This window comes from Podarcis filfolensis (genome assembly GCF_964270895.1).
Source record: "Podarcis filfolensis genome assembly, chromosome: 12".
In the NCBI taxonomy this organism is placed as follows: Eukaryota; Metazoa; Chordata; class Lepidosauria; order Squamata; family Lacertidae; genus Podarcis; species Podarcis filfolensis.
This window is the reverse complement of record NC_139614.1, coordinates 21438929-21454408: the sequence shown is the minus strand read 5'-3', so window position 1 is coordinate 21454408 and position 15480 is coordinate 21438929. Positions and strand designations below refer to the sequence as shown.

Genomic DNA, 15480 nt, shown 5'->3' with positions numbered 1-15480 from the left:
AACTTGATCCATTCTGGAAGTCTGTTTGACTCCCAAAACGGTTCAGGAACCAAGGTGTGGCTTCCGATCGGCTGCAGGAGCTTCCTGCAGCCAATTGGACGCCACAGAAGCCGCGCCGGATGTTTGGCTCCCAAGGAACATTCGAAAACCGGAACAATCACTTCCATTTTTCGATCGTTCAGGAGCCAGAATGTTTAGCTCCCAAGGCGTTTGGAAACCGAGGTTCCACTGTAATAATAATATTACCTTCATCTTGATCGGCAACTTAGACTCAGGGGAGCCAATTTGGACCCCAGGTTATGGGTGCCCAGTGTGGTACCAGAAGTCAGGTTCCAAGGTCTTAGAAGGCCTCAGAAAGCATCTCCGATGCCTTGGAGATGCTGTCTGAGGCCTTGCGAGACCTCAGGCGCTGCCTGGGGGCCCTGCGGTGTGGGGCCCCCTGCTTAGACTTCTGTTATTCATATGCGTGGGAAAGGAGTGAAGGACCTATGGATTCCACCCAGAACTAAGGTTTTATTATAAGTCTTTGGATTTATGAATGACCAACCAAAGGCTTCTTTGGTGGATGTAGGATGTAAATTCAGTTTTCTTTCTTCTTTCCCTAGATCATTTTGTCTGTGATCTTTGAGAGCGGACTGACTGAAAATAGAAACTTGACAGATGCCTGTTCCACTGCCACCACCTGCTCCTCCTCTTCCACCATCTCTTTCTGGAGGAGCCCCACCACCAGCACCACCTCCTCCTCCTCCTCCTCCTCTTCCGCCATCTTTCTCTGCAGCTCCACCACCACCTCCTCCTCCTCCTCCTCCTCTACCTTCTTGTTCTGGAGGTCCACCACCTGCCCCGCCTCCACCTCCCCTTCCATCACCTTCTTCTGGATGTCCACCACCACCACCACCTCCTGCCTCTTTTTCATCATCTTCTGGAGGCCCACCATCACTGCCATCTTCATGCCCTTTGGTAAGGCTCATCTTTCGATTTTTTTCCTTGATTGTGAAGAGTATAACCAACACTGAGGTCTCACAATTAAAATTCTGTTTTGGACTTAGAAACTTAGCTACAAAGTCCTAGGTTTAAAATGTCTTATCTGTAGGTGTTATTCAAATACAGGTTGTTGTTGTTTTAATGAGAAAAATTAACTAGTCTTGAATGCCTAGACATGCTTCTGTTTATTGCAGATTTCTCCATCCACTTGCTTGTCACCATTCCCAATGTTACAATGAGTCTGTTGACATAATCCGTAGCTCGGTCGGTAGAGCATGAGACTCTTAATCTCAGGGTCATGGGTTTGAACCCCACGTTGGGTGAAAGATTCCTGCATTGCAGGGGGTTGGACTAGATGACCCTCAACTCTACAAGTCTGTGCTTCTGTGAAAACATGGTTGCGAAGGCAGAGAAACACAGGAAGATTCTTTACATTGTGACAGGCCACTAATCCATCTAGCTCAGTATTGTTCATATAAACCGACTGGCAGCTGCGATTATTATTTATTAAATTTCTATACAGTTGGTACCTCAGGTTACATATGCTTCAGGTTAGAGACTCCGCTAACCCCGAAATAGTGCTTCAGGTTAAGAGCTTTGCTTCAGGATGAGAACAGATCGTGCTCTGGTGGTGCGGCAGCAGCAGGAGGCCCCATTAGCTAAAGTGGTGCTTCAGGTTAAGAACAGTTTCAGGTTAAGAACAGACCTCCAGAACGAATTAAGTACTTAACCTGAGGTACCACTGTACCACCTTTCATCCAAGGATCATAGGGCAGTTTCAGGTTGGGTGTCTCCCAGCCCGACCTGGAGTTCCCAGGCATCTTCTGCTTGCAAGGCACGTGGTCCATCACTGTACTTCCTAATATCCTATCTTCAGAGGCTGTAGCGCTGCCATATGTCTGCAACTTCCCGGACATTGCTGGAATTTCTGAAAATCAGTGAAAACCTCTGAGGCAACATATGTCGGAAGTGTTTCTTTTTTCCTTTAAAAACCACTAATTTCCCTCATTTAAAATAGCTCAAAAACTTTCGTGTCCAGATTTTTACTTTTTGAAATATGGCAACCCCTCGGAGGTTTTTATTTATTCATTTGCACAGAGAATTCATAGGCCTCGGTGTCTGTATCACACACCTGCTAAGATTACCCAGCTGTTACTGCAGCTGTTGGGTTTTCTAAGGAAAGTGGAATGAAGCTCAAGGAATGTAAATGGAATGAGTCCTCACGTATGCACTTCCTGTCTTGCAGTTGTAGCAACTGTCCAAGATGTTTGAATATTGTCCATTCTGTTTTCTGCATCGTTTGATCACCTCCACCTAGAATCACAGAATCATAGAATCATAGAGTTGGAAGAGACCACAAGGGCCATCGAGTCCAACCCCCTGCCAAGCAGGAAACACCATCAGAGCACTCCTGACGTATGGTTGTCAAGCCTCTGCTTAAAGACCTCCAAAGAAGGAGACTCCACCGCACTCCTTGGCAGCAAATTCCACTGTCGAACAGCTCTTACTGTCAGGAAGTTCTTCCTAATGTTTAGGTGGAATCTTCTTTCTTGTAGTTTGGATCCATTGCTCCGTGTCCGCTTCTCTGGAGCAGCAGAAAACAACCTTTCTCCCTCCTCTATGTGACATCCTTTTATATATTTGAACATGGCTATCATATCTCCCCTTAACCTCCTCTTCTCCAGGCTAAATATGCCCAGCTCCCTTAGCCGTTCCTCATAAGGCATTGTTTCCAGGCCTTTGACCATTTTGGTTGCCCTCCTCTGGACACGTTCCAGTTTGTCAGTGTCCTTCTTGAACTGTGGTGCCCAGAACTGGACACAGTACTCCAGGTGAGGTCTGACCAGAGCAAAATACAGTGGCACTATTACTTCCCTTGATCTAGATGCTATACTCCTATTGATGCAGCCCAGAATTGTATTGGCTTTTTTAGCTGCCGCGTCACACTGTTGGCTCATGTCAAGTTTGTGGTCAACCAAGACTCCTAGATCCTTTTCACATGTACTGCTCTCAAGACAGGTGTCACCCATCTTGTATTTGTGCCTCTCATTTTTTTTGCCCAAGTGCAATACTTTACATTTCTCCCTGTTAAAATTCATCTTGTTTATTTTGGCCCAGTTCTCTAATCTGTCAAGGTTGTTTTGAAGTGTGATCCTGTCCTCTGGGGTGTTAGCCACCCCTCCCAGTTTGGTGTCATCTGCAGATTTGATCAGGATGCCCTTGAGTCCATCATCCAAGTTGTTGATAAAGATGTTGAATAAGACCGGGCCCAAGACAGAACCCTGTGGCACCCCACTAGTCACTCTTCTCCAGGATGAAGAGGAACCATTGATGAGCACCCTTTGGGTTCGGTCAGTCAGCCAGTTACAAATCCACTGAGTGGTAGCATAGTCAAGCCCGCATTTTACCAGCTTCTTTACAAGAATATCATGGGGCACCTTGTCAAATGCCTTGCTGAAATCAAGGTAGGCTACATCCACTGTGTTCCCTTCATCTACCAGGCTTGTAATTCTGTCAAAAAATGAGATCAGGTTAGTCTGACATGACTTATTTTTCAGAAATCCATGCTGACTATTGGTGATCACAGTATTCCTTTCTATGTGCTCACAGACTGTTTGCTTAATGATCTGCTCCAGAATCTTCCCTGGTATTGATGTCAGACTGACTGGGCGGTAATTATTTGGGTCCTCTCTTTTCCCCTTTTTGAAAATAGGGACAACATTTGCCCTCCTCCAGTCTGCCGGGACTTCGCCTGTTCTCCAGGAATTCTCAAAGATGACTGCCAGTGGTTCTGAGATCACATCTGCCAGTTCTTTTAATACTCTTGGATGCAGTTCATCTGGCCCTGGAGACCTATTGGGAACAGTATTTCCCCCCAGTATTGTGGATGCTATTTGTTAAAAAAAGGCTTACCTGAATACAGTATTCTTTTTTGACAAAGCCATTTCTACCACTTCCGGTTAGAGACTCACGTTAGGCCTTATAATAATACAAATGATACAAATACAGCAAATTGTGAATACGCACACATACGCACACTTCCTAGTGAGTAATTGGATACAGCGGGACTTGTTTATAAACAAACATTTATAGGATCAGACTACTGATTGAGGGATTAATGGACTAAGACCCATATGATAAACCATCTAACACTTTTTAAATTGAATGACATAATCATAAAAACTGAGTCCCATTTTCTTTAACTGAGGATTAGGAGATGGGTGCCTTCCTGCTTTCTGTGATTAGTAGAATTTGAATTTGAATAGAAGCCCACTTGAATAATTTGCACATATGACTCTGTTCACAGAATATAGCTTTTCAAAGCAGAACATTCTGGGGTTTTATTTAAACAGCCAAATTTATTCTGCCTTTCTGCTAAGCAATTAATGTTTTTCTTAGGATACGTCACTAGATTGTATTAAATCCGACATATATTAAATCACCTAAGTGAATTCAATAGGACTGTTCTTGCTTAATTGTTGTCACCTTTAAATAAAAACACCTCTCTGCGCTTAACTAGGGTTGTGGGAATTTAACATGGAGTCTGGCATCTGATGTAGGTAGGAGTGAGAATAAAAGAGAAAATTGTATTGGGTATCATGAAGGATATTACATAAATTGCTTTGTGGATTTTTAAAAAAACCTTTAACATTTTATTTTTCACTGGGAGGGGGTAACATTGAATTTCAATACACTAAGCTGTCTGGAAAATTACTGCAAGCTCCTGCATTTGAAGCAGGTCTTCAGTTATTCTGTCTGATACTATTGCAATGAGAAACAGTTTTCTTGAAGGCATCCTTGCAGGCAGATGGTGGCAACGATGTAAATAAGGGGGGGAGATACTTATTTATGAACTTCCTGCGACTGCACTGTTTCAAACACTAGAAGATGCTTCTTTGACAAATCCAAAATAATTAATGCTCTTCTCGAATAACAACCCGTTCACCTTGCTGTTAGTGCTGAAACAGAATCCTCTTTTAAGAAGAAAAATAATATCACAACCTTTATCCCTATCTCCATGTGCTTGGGAGTAAACCTCGTTGAATCCAATAGGGCTTACTTCTGAGTCAGCATTGTGCTGGGTGGAAAACGCAGACAAATTTGAAGCAATCTCAATTTATTTTGTCTGCAGACTGATGCAAGCTCACGAAATGTGTGAATGTCTGCTGCTCTTTACACTCCATTAGTGCATTATTTACTGTTAGTTAATTAATGAAAGCAAATTAATTAATAGCCTGTCCTTTGACAAAAGACACCAGGGCAGTTTACAGCAGCACCAAAAAATACAACATGAGTTAATTAAAACAGTCAAAGTTAAAAACAACAACAACATCTTGCCTCTTTTAGATAACACCTGAGTGGCTGACTTGGGCAGATAGCCAGCTCCCCCTCCTACCCAGAACATAATTGCCAAAGCCTGGCTCTAGACCTGAGGTCTAGGTAAAAGTTAGGCTCTAGGCCCACGGGTGGGAAGCTCGTTGGACTACAACAGCCATTATCCCTGACCACAGACCATGCTGGCTGAGGTCTTTGGGAGCTGGAGTCTATCAACATCTGGAAGCTACAGGTTCCCCCCCCTCCCCTTCTCTAAGCAGTGGGGTTCTGGGGGTGAAATCTACCAGAGGCAGGTGTGGTCTGAAAACTTAAGTAACAAGGCAGATGATAAAGTGGGCCGGGATGAAAGCAGGTAGCGGTCTAAATCCAAAACAGCAATCAAAGCTAGGTAGCAGTTGCCTAGGGAGAGTCTTCACATAAGGAGCAAGATGCTCATGCAGAATAAGGAGTGATATCTGATTCAAGGGATTGGTGGGTGGTGACTGGCCCTTGGGTCAGGTATGCTCAGGTATTAAAGGTAAAGGGACCCCTGACCATGGTGTACAGCTTCCGGATCATGTGGCCAGCATGACTAAGCCACTTCTGGCGAACCAGAGCAGCGCACGGAAACGCCGTTTACCTTCCCGCCGGAGTGGTACCCATTTATCTACTTGCACTTTGACGTGCTTTTGAACTGCTAGGTTGGCAGGAGCAGGGACCGAGCAACGGGAACTCACCCCATCGCAGGGATTCGAACCGCCAACCTTCCAATCAGCAAGTCTTAGGCTCTGTGGTTTAACCCACAGCGCCACCCTGTTGGGTTGAAATAACGACAGACAGGTAGCGAGTGTCATCTGGGAGGCATCTCTCGAGCAAGTCTCGGGGAGCCCCTTTTACTGAATATTACAGCATTGCCACATATGTGCTTATTGCTGATTGGTTAACACAAATACAAAACAAAGGGTTGCATATAGGCATTAATCACCGATAGATTAAAGGCTGGGAAAGGGAGCACAGAACTAGGCAGGCATGAAAACCTCCTAATTAAAATATAACTAATGATTGATAATGCAAGACTTAAACAATTATGTTCCAATAGATGTGGTCAACTATGCATTAAGAACAGGTCAGGGTACGGTGTTTCATGAACTCAATGTGAACTGAACATTCTGGGGTGGTGAGGGAATGTCTTAGTATTAGAACAATTTGTGCAGAACGATTTATGCAGCATGTACAGAGATGAAACTTAGAAGCAAGACTTTCCCAAACATGTCACAGTCATGTGCAGAAACAGAGCTTTCCTACACCACCCGCGTCCCTCGCTTTTACATAGTTCCATCCTTATTTCAGACATTGTGATATGTTGTTATATGTTGTGATGTTTAGCTGGTATCAGTATATCGCAATGTTGAAAACTAGGTATCACCCAGCCTTAGCAGTCACACTCTTTGTTTGAAAACCAGGGGGTTTTTTGGGTGCATTCCCAGGTATCGCCCAGCCTTAGCAGTCACACTCTTTGTTTGAAAACCAGGGGGTTTTTTGGGTGCATTCCCAGGTATCGCCCAGCCTTAGCAGTCACACTCTTTGTTTGAAAACCAGGGGGTTTTTTGGGTGCATTCCCAGGTATCGCCCAGCCTTAGCAGTCACACTCTTTGTTTGAAAACCAGGGGGTTTTTTTGGGTGCATTCCCATTCCCATTGATGAATAAAAGAGCATGAACACTCAAATGGAGTTAGAATGTGTTGGGTGGCTGTTCTGATCCACTGGCCCACAGGAGGGCTTGTAGAGGGATGGTTGGGTGCAGGGATATCAAAGGAGGGTGCCATGAGCATGAGAATGGCCCGTTCTAGTGCTTTATTCCAGAAGGCGTAGACTTGCTGCAAAGCATCCCACCAGTTCTCCTAGCCTTTGCAGAAGCAGGATGGACACTGCAGCAAGGAGACGGCTTGTCTGCACCCAAGCAGATGTACAGATGTTCTCTATGCACAAAGCAGCATATGTCATTTTGTCTAGGACTTCCCATCACTTCACCTGCCCAGAAGAGGACATAGGTGGCCAATACCCAGTTCTTATAGATAGCTCCCTTTTCTGGGCTCAGAGCCCAGGACCCCAAGCCCCACAGATAAGGGTAACATCAAACCAAGCCAATTAGTGTGTTATCAATGCAAATGAATGCAAACATACGCAAACATACATATTCCCCCAGCAATCCAACAGTGGTTTTACTCCCCCTCTGCCCAAAAATTTATGTAAGTTTTTCATAGCTTCCCACTTGAACCTTCTATTTTTTAAAACACACACACACACACACACACACACACACACACACATTTTTGGGAGCAAAGATACTGTGTGGTAAAAAATAGAATAACCCTCTCTGCTGAACAGTCAGCCTATTAAACATATGACTCATTCCATCTCGTTTTAAAAAGGAAAGGAAAGAGGGAGGTGCAACATTCCTTATCTAACCTGACATTTCTTGTATGCGAAAGAGTAGAAATTCTCCTAGTGTGACAAGGTAAACGTAGAGCCAAGTGAACATGTTCTAATTTAATAAGCCTGGGTCACAGAAATTAATGTTATTCTGATCTACCGGAGCAATTTGAGGGATTCAGTAAAACACACTGTCTTCCAGTTTTTGTCGTCTTCAGAATCTTGGCAAAAGGCCCAAATGCTTTTCTTTCTAATGGTGTGCCCTTTGCTTTTCTAATAATAACATAAAAGGCCGAACAAGACTGACACCTTTCTCGCTGTCTCTCTGCTTACAAATTCTGCAGCCTTGGAAGAAAATCAATTTTCCATTCATTGCCAGAGTTTCAAAGGGCTAATCTATTTCATTTTTTTAAAAAAAGCAAACGGGGATGGGTGTGTACCCAAGATTGTTCATCGTCAAGAGTCGACCTACTGAAATTAATGGGCATAAATTGGTCATGTTCATTAATTTAAGTGGGCTTACTTTGAGTATGATTGGGTACAATCCAATGTATTGTGGCATTGCACCCCAATCTCCAAGTGGTGTGAGATTCCAGGGTTTGTATTTTCTTTTGAATGAGGTACAGAGACGACTGTGGTGTCTTTCATGGTATATGGTTTATTTCCACATATATACAACCTGAGCCTACGATGGAGGGGTTTGCAGTATTCAGACCCCAAGAGGGTCTTGCTTCTCCCTTAGCCACAGCCTTAGATTCCAGCAGAAATCAAGCATGGCTCTGACCCCACGCCTTTCCAGCCTGCCGTCTCGCTTCCAGCTTCTAGCACACACAACTCCAACTCTCCACTCTGACCTTTGTTTTTCTAACTAGCAGTCAGTGGAGAGGGGCCCACCCATTTTCTATCCAGCACAGATCCATTTCCTTGGTTACCTTAATCACCCATGAGCACACAAGGAAGCTAGCAGACTCTCCAAGTGTCCTATTTTCCAGGGACAGTCCTGGATTTATAGAAGCCATTCTGATTTGATCCTGGAATGTCCCGCTTTCCCTCTATTTCCATTGGTGAAGCATTGGAGGGTATGGTTATGCAACCTCCGAGCCAAGGAGATAAGTAACTATACAGCCTTAAAAGACATCCGAAGGCAGCCCTGTACTGGGAAGGTTTTTTTTTTTTTTAATGTTTAACGTTTTACTATGTTTTTATATATGTTGGAAGCTGTCCTGAGTGGCTGGGGCAACCTAGTCAGATGGAGGGATATTATTATTATTATTATTATTATTTATTATTATTGAATAGGACATCCTTATTTGCATTGGAGAAATGTTGGAGGGTAGCTTTTCCAGGAATGTGAGTCCTCCTTTAGATTTTAACACTTGCTGGATTAGGTCTTAGAAGGGTCTTGGCAAACAGCCTATTCCACCCTAAACACAGGACTATATACAGTCATACCTTGGTTTTCGAACAGCTTAGTTCTCAAACATTTTGGGTCAAGAACACCGCAAACCCAGAAGTGAGTGTTCTGGTTTGTGAACTATTTTTGGAACCTGAACACCTGATGGGCCTTCCACGGCTTCCGACTGGCTGCAGGAGCTTCCTGCAGCCAATCAGAAACCTCACTTTGGTTTTAGAAGTCGAGTGGACTTCCAGAACGGATTCCGTTTGACTTGCAAGGTATGACTGTATTGCTTTGCTATTCCTACAAAAAGTAAATATAGTTGTGTTGGGCAAATTGAAATCCATATTAGGGCAATACCACTATTTGGCCAACCAAAATGTTGTAAGCTTTCGCCGTTCCTGGGCATTCCTAGCCATTTCCACAATGGTCAAGGGTTTATTGGCATCTGAAGTATCAGGGAAGGAAGATTGAATGCCCCAAAGTGACCAATTTCTCCCCTAATCCACCAAAATACACAATGCATTCTTGAATATAAGTATTGTGTATGTTCAGAGTTTACTACTCTGTCCAGCCCTCCCCCCAAAATTATCTACTTATTTTGGAAAGGGAGGGGGTGAAGCTAGTATTTATCATACAGAGATGACACAAACTGTAGATATATGAACCCAGGAACAAAACCACAGCTGTTAGTTCTAAATTTAAACCTACGAGGTCCTGCTATCTCACCCAAGCAGCAGAGCTACGGCAAAACCGTTTGTGGGAGTTGCTGAGATAAATTATTTGTAACAGCACTGTAAAACAAGAAGCAAGGAGTTATTCTGTTCCAGTGATGTTTCTTCAGTTTTTCACAGTACGTATTGCTTATTCTTCCAGAGGAGATAGGTGAAATTGGTGGTAAATTCCACTGTTGTGTGTGCTGTAGCATTTGCTAATTATATGACTCATTCAGGTTTTTGGTAGCGATGGTAAATAACATTGTCTCTCTGTGAAATTTCTAAAGGCGCTTGAGGACTGAGTTATGGAAGCTAATTTATAAAGCAATATATTCATCCATGCATTTATTTATTTTTTGCAACAAATGTAGCCTTAAAGAATACAAGCTATTAAAGGGATTTTACATCATCCCCCCAGGAATGTTTCTAACAGGACAGTACCCAAGTGTGCCATCTAGAGGAGCTTATGCACTTTTAGAAGAAAAGGAAAATGAGGAACCTGCTGTTTAAAATGCTAATATATAGACTGGCAGTTCTTAGCTTATCATTAGGAGGTAGGTTTGTGCTACTTGTGTTATATTGGGTATCTCTTTCAGACAAATAATAGCCTGTCCTTTTGAGCATTTCGGGTGTTTACTTAGTGGCATCAAACACATTCTAATGTGAGCGTTTGCTAGTGCACTGCTGCTGCTGTTGCAATTGTTTATTCTCTGTACAGTGGTTCCTTGGTACTCAAACAACTTGGAACCCAAACACTGCAAACACAGAAGTAAGTGTTCTGGTTTGCGAACTTTTTTCGGAAGCCGAGCGTGCTCTGTTTTGAGTGTTACACTTCTGGTTTTAGTTTTTGTTTTTGTGACTGTGCGGAACCAAGTTCAGCTACTGACTGATTGTGTGACTGCAGCATATTGTTTATTGCTTTCATTTTATGGATCAATGGTCTCGTTAGATAGTAAAATTCATGTTAAATTGCTGTTTTAGGGGTTTTTTAAAGTCCGGATTAATCCATTTTGCATTACTTTCCATTGGAAAGCGCGCCTTGGTTTTGGAATGGACTTCCAGAATGGATTAAGTTTGAGAACCAAGGTACCACTGTATTTTAGAAGTTCTCTCTTGTCTTTATTCTGTTTGTCATCACCACACACCACACCACACACCCATGCCACACCTCAACAAGGATATTACGGAGCTGAAAAAAATATTCAGAAAAGGGCAGCCTAGAGGATCAGTGACTGCTATGAGGACAGGTGACAACATCCAGAGCTTTAGGAGAGTAAAGCAGGGATATGATGATAAAGGTGTATAAAATTATTTTTGGTGTGGGGAAAGGGTCCCCCGGGGGAAAAATCTCATCGGCATCTGGTTGGCCACTGCTGCAGCTTAGTCTTGTCTGGATGTCACACCTGGATGTCCTACCCTCTAATAATAATAATAATAATAATAATAATAATAATAATAATAGTCAAGGCTGCCCAAGGTCCCAGCTCACAAAGGACCAACGCTGCTTTGTTGTTAAATACAAAAGGCTTTATTGAAGTTCAGTTTCACTTCCAGAGCCGCAGCGCGCAGCCCCACGTCTCAACTGTCAGACCGCTGATGACCCTTCTGAATCTCCTCCCCCTGTACACCAATTTAAGACCCTCACCTTGCTCCACCTTTTCCGCTGCTCCTTCCTCCTCTGGGTCCGCCTGCCCGCCGGGGTTCCGCCCTTTCTAGCCTCTTCTCCCGCTGATTCCCCTGAGCCTTCTCCCTCCCTCCGGCGGGCTTTAGGAGCTGGTTCCCCATCCGGGTCTCCTGCTGTCCCGCGCGCCTGTACATTTGAACTTGGCGCGTGCACCCAGCCAGCAGTTTTCCTCCTAACCGTTTCACTGCTGCTGTCACTGCTTCCCCCTTCGGGTGGGCTAGCTGCAACTGACCTCCCCTCCATTCCCCCACTCTCCGATGGAGGCGTGGTCAGCCCTGACTTACTCTCCCTCCCCTCCGGAGGAGACGCTGGCCCTGACACATGTGACTCTTCCCCCCCACTACGCTCTGGTGGGGAAACTGGTCCCGATCCTCCACTGCTGCTTTGGGGTTCCCCTCTGGCTCCTTGTTTCTGGTGCGTCCCCCTGGGACCCCCCCTTGCCCTGACCATCGGAGCCCCCTTCTGGGAATCTTCTGATTCGCTGGAGAAGCTCATGGAATCTCTCGGGCCACTGTCATAGTCCCCTACGCTTCCCTCGGATTCTTCCCCTTCGCTCTCCAATTCCTCTCTCCCCAGTGCTCCTGCTCCTGATTCCCTGACAATAATAATAATTAATAAATAAAATAAATAATTTATACCCCACCCATCTGGCTGGGTTTCCTCAGCCACTCTGGGCGGCTCCCAACAGAATAAAAAAGCAATAACATATCATACATTCAGATAAGGACCTGCTGGATCAAACCAAAGATTCAGCACTGTTTCCACAGTGGCAAAAACAACAACAACAAAAACCCTGTTGAAATCTCACAGGAAAGACACAAGCACAGCAGCACAATTTCATTTTTTGAAGGAAATGCTGTTTACAGATCTGTCTGTGTCCTTTGTCAGCTCCTTTTACTCTGGAAAAGTGTTTCACTTTTGTGTCCTAGCGGAGTATTGCCATGGAGATAATGTGTTGTTCCTTACGTTTGCCCCTTTTATTGACTGTGAATGAATGTCCAGTTCAGTCTAGCTCTGCCAGAGAAGGGAGTAGGTATTTCTACAATATATGCTACAATAAAGACTGGCTATGGGAAGAATAAAAGTGTATTAAGCTTAGCCGTCAAATGGATCTTGGGGGTTATTTCAGGTAGTGGAGCTGCCTTTTCTGCAGAACGAGATCACTCATGACAGCTGTGGTTGGAGGCAAACCTCCCTGTCACATGACTAAAGTTGTGTACAGATTTCCATTTAGTTTGACTCCTATGCTTTCATACCACTGGCTCTTGAATCTATTTACAGTGTCCCTCAACGATGCAACTGTCGTTTCTAAAGAAATGTCGCTGTTGGGTGTCTGTCCCCCACCCTCAGATCATCTTCAGAATGCCAGGAAAACTTAAGCCGCACTCACTTTGCGGTTAAGCTGAGGTGTGTACATTGGAGACAGCCATTGCGCATGCGCCAATGACAGCATGTGCACAGATGACAGCTTCATGAATAGGAGCTGGAGGATGCTTGCCAGGGCAGGGAAACCAAATAGGAAATGCGCATGGGGGGCGGGGAGATCCCGGCCTCCTCTCCGGCAGGGAAAACAGCACACAGATGCAACTTGAAAAGCGGCAGGAGGGGAAACCAACTTGCTGTACTTTAAGCCGTTAAATCCACTCCACTTCCTAGTGGGGAGGGGTTGCGGTGGACCGCATGGCCACCCACTCCCCTCTGGGGACGGGGGACTTTGTCCCCCATTGCTCTGGGGGGATCCTGGCCATGTCAGAGCCTGGCCAGCCAATCCGCTGGCCAGGGGCGTGTGGCCAGAACCGTTTGAACTGAGGAGCGAGCTGGAGGACTTCCTCTATGGCTCGCTTCCTCAATCACCCTCCCTATTTTGCAGGTTTTAGGCACTGGCCTTGCTATGGACCTTGGTTGGTCGCCGTTGAGGGGCCGGGTAGGAATTTTTCCACTTTGCAAATTGGCACTGGCCATTTGGCTTTCGCCTTCCTCGTAGCAATCGTCACAACTTTGTTAGGGTTGCGGTTAGGCATTGTTTGACCTTGTGGGGGGGAGGGGAGGTGTGGCCATCACCTGCCCCTCCAAGCTTAAGGGTATTCCGTTAGAGGAATCCGGGGGTGTTGATCCTGTCAACACGACCCCGACGGGAACACCAGGGGGAGCTCGAGTTGGTTCGCATTGGCAGGGCTCCCCCTACTGGTGGTTTACCCTTTCCGGACTTCCTGCGCAGCGGGCAGGAGTCAGATATAGTCGGGTCCAATCAATGCCTAAGCCAATACCACTCACATTCTATAATTCAATAAAGTTGTGGCCAAATTTGCCCAATAACATAATCCTAATATCTGTGTCCTTGTGTAAGTTATTTTCCAACGAGGGGGTGGCCGCGGGGTCTCGACACGCAATGTGTATATAGCTCAAGAGTTGCAGACTTTGGTATGTTGACTCACTTCCTCCAGACTTGCCTTTGTCCCAGCTCACTTATGGTCAATGGAATAAACCGCGCAAGCTGATCGAAAGTGGTCCTATATTGTGTGACTTCATCAAGAGAATTTCCCATGCCCGTTAGAGTAGAAAAAAAGCAAGAAAACAGCATTCAACTTGCATAAGATATGTTTGGCAGCCCCTAGACTTCAGCAGTCCTAAGCCACACCTGTCTTTTGCCCTGGTCGAAAGCAGGTGAAGTGAAAGTAAAACCCATTGTTTTCAGTTTCACCAGCTTCCAGTTGCACCGATCTGGTTTCCGCGGTCTTTGCAACAGTGAGAAACGGATTGACATGTTCAGTGAGTGTCAGTAAGCTGTAAATACAGCATCTAGTGGTGGGACTGTACCAGTATCACAGTGGAATTGTGATTATTGTCTGGGGGGGGGGGATGTCTGAAGAAACAGAGCCAAAAAATAATTCATAATAGAATTGTAGCGTTGGAAGGGATCCTGAAAGTCATCTAGTCCAACCCCCTGTGGTGCAAGTATATTGCAGAGCTGTTTCCTAAAGCAGGTATTGCAAGACACATTCGTTGCATATCACAGAGGTAGCCAACACGGTGCTCTCCGAAGATTGCTGGACTCGGATTGGCCCTGATCAGTGGCCATGCTTGGCTGGAGCTGTTGGGGGAAGGAGGCTAATAACATCTAGAGGGCACCGTGTTGTGTACTGAATAGCTAGCATAAACATAGCAGGTGGCGATCGATGACCAGGTGGTTTTGCTCACCTCCACTGTGTGGCGACTGATGCTTATTGGGACTAGAGGGGCAGAAGGCAGGGAGACCGGCAGGAGGCTGAGCCAGAACCAGTGACAGGCAGACCAATGACAGGTGGAGGCTGGTTAAGGACCAGTTGAGGCTGGTCCATTAGGGTGAAGGGGGGAGCACTGTCCTATCAATTTCAGCCTGCTCCCAGCCAGCCTTTATCAAACTGCCTCTTTTCTTACAAGTCGGGGGGCGGAGCGGATCCGCCTGTCATAGGTTCTGGCTCCGCCTACTGTTGTGTTGTTCCTCCCTCCCACCTATCCTATCAATGGGCATCAGTCACCTCTGGGCCCCACTTTCCCTAATGGACCAACCTGCCCTGCATCTCCTTGTGCTTCCTTGTGCTTCAGCCTTTGTGGAACTGTGAGCCTCACTGTCTGCTCTCCTTGACAGGCAAACTCCGAGCCGCCCAAGCAGAGGAGGGAGGACTCAAAAAGCCGCAGTGCTTTGCTACACGAGATCCAGAGAGGGACTCGGCTGAGGAAAGTATCGCAGACCAATGACCGAAGTGCACCGCAGATTGAAAGTGAGTCTTCGGCTTCCAGAACTTCTCCAAAGCAATGGTCACAGAGCTGTTTTTCCCCAGGCTGAAAGTCCCTGTGGGCTTTTTGTTATTGTTTTGCTTGGTTACCAAACCCTGGAAAAGCACCACGTAGATAAGCCTCTTCTACTTATGAGCTGAAAGCTGCTTATATTGGCCACATTTCTTGAGGTTTGG

At 45.4% G+C, this 15480-nt stretch overlaps 1 protein-coding gene across 3 annotated transcripts in view; it reads left to right on the top strand.

Moving 5' to 3' along the window:
- Nucleotides 1–15480, top strand: part of WIPF3 (WAS/WASL interacting protein family member 3) — a 46287-nt gene that overhangs the window by 20813 nt on the left and 9994 nt on the right. For 2 of the 3 annotated variants that reach the window (XM_083578678.1, XM_083578679.1), the window contains exons 2-3: nt 606–960; nt 15156–15288. In XM_083578678.1, coding sequence (XP_083434804.1) covers nt 661–960; nt 15156–15288 — 433 coding nt within the window. In that variant the 5' untranslated portion in view covers nt 606–660. Of the gene's footprint in view, nt 1–605; nt 961–9841; nt 9981–15155; nt 15289–15480 lie in introns of those variants that run through there. The other variant, XM_083578680.1, reaches the window with a different exon arrangement.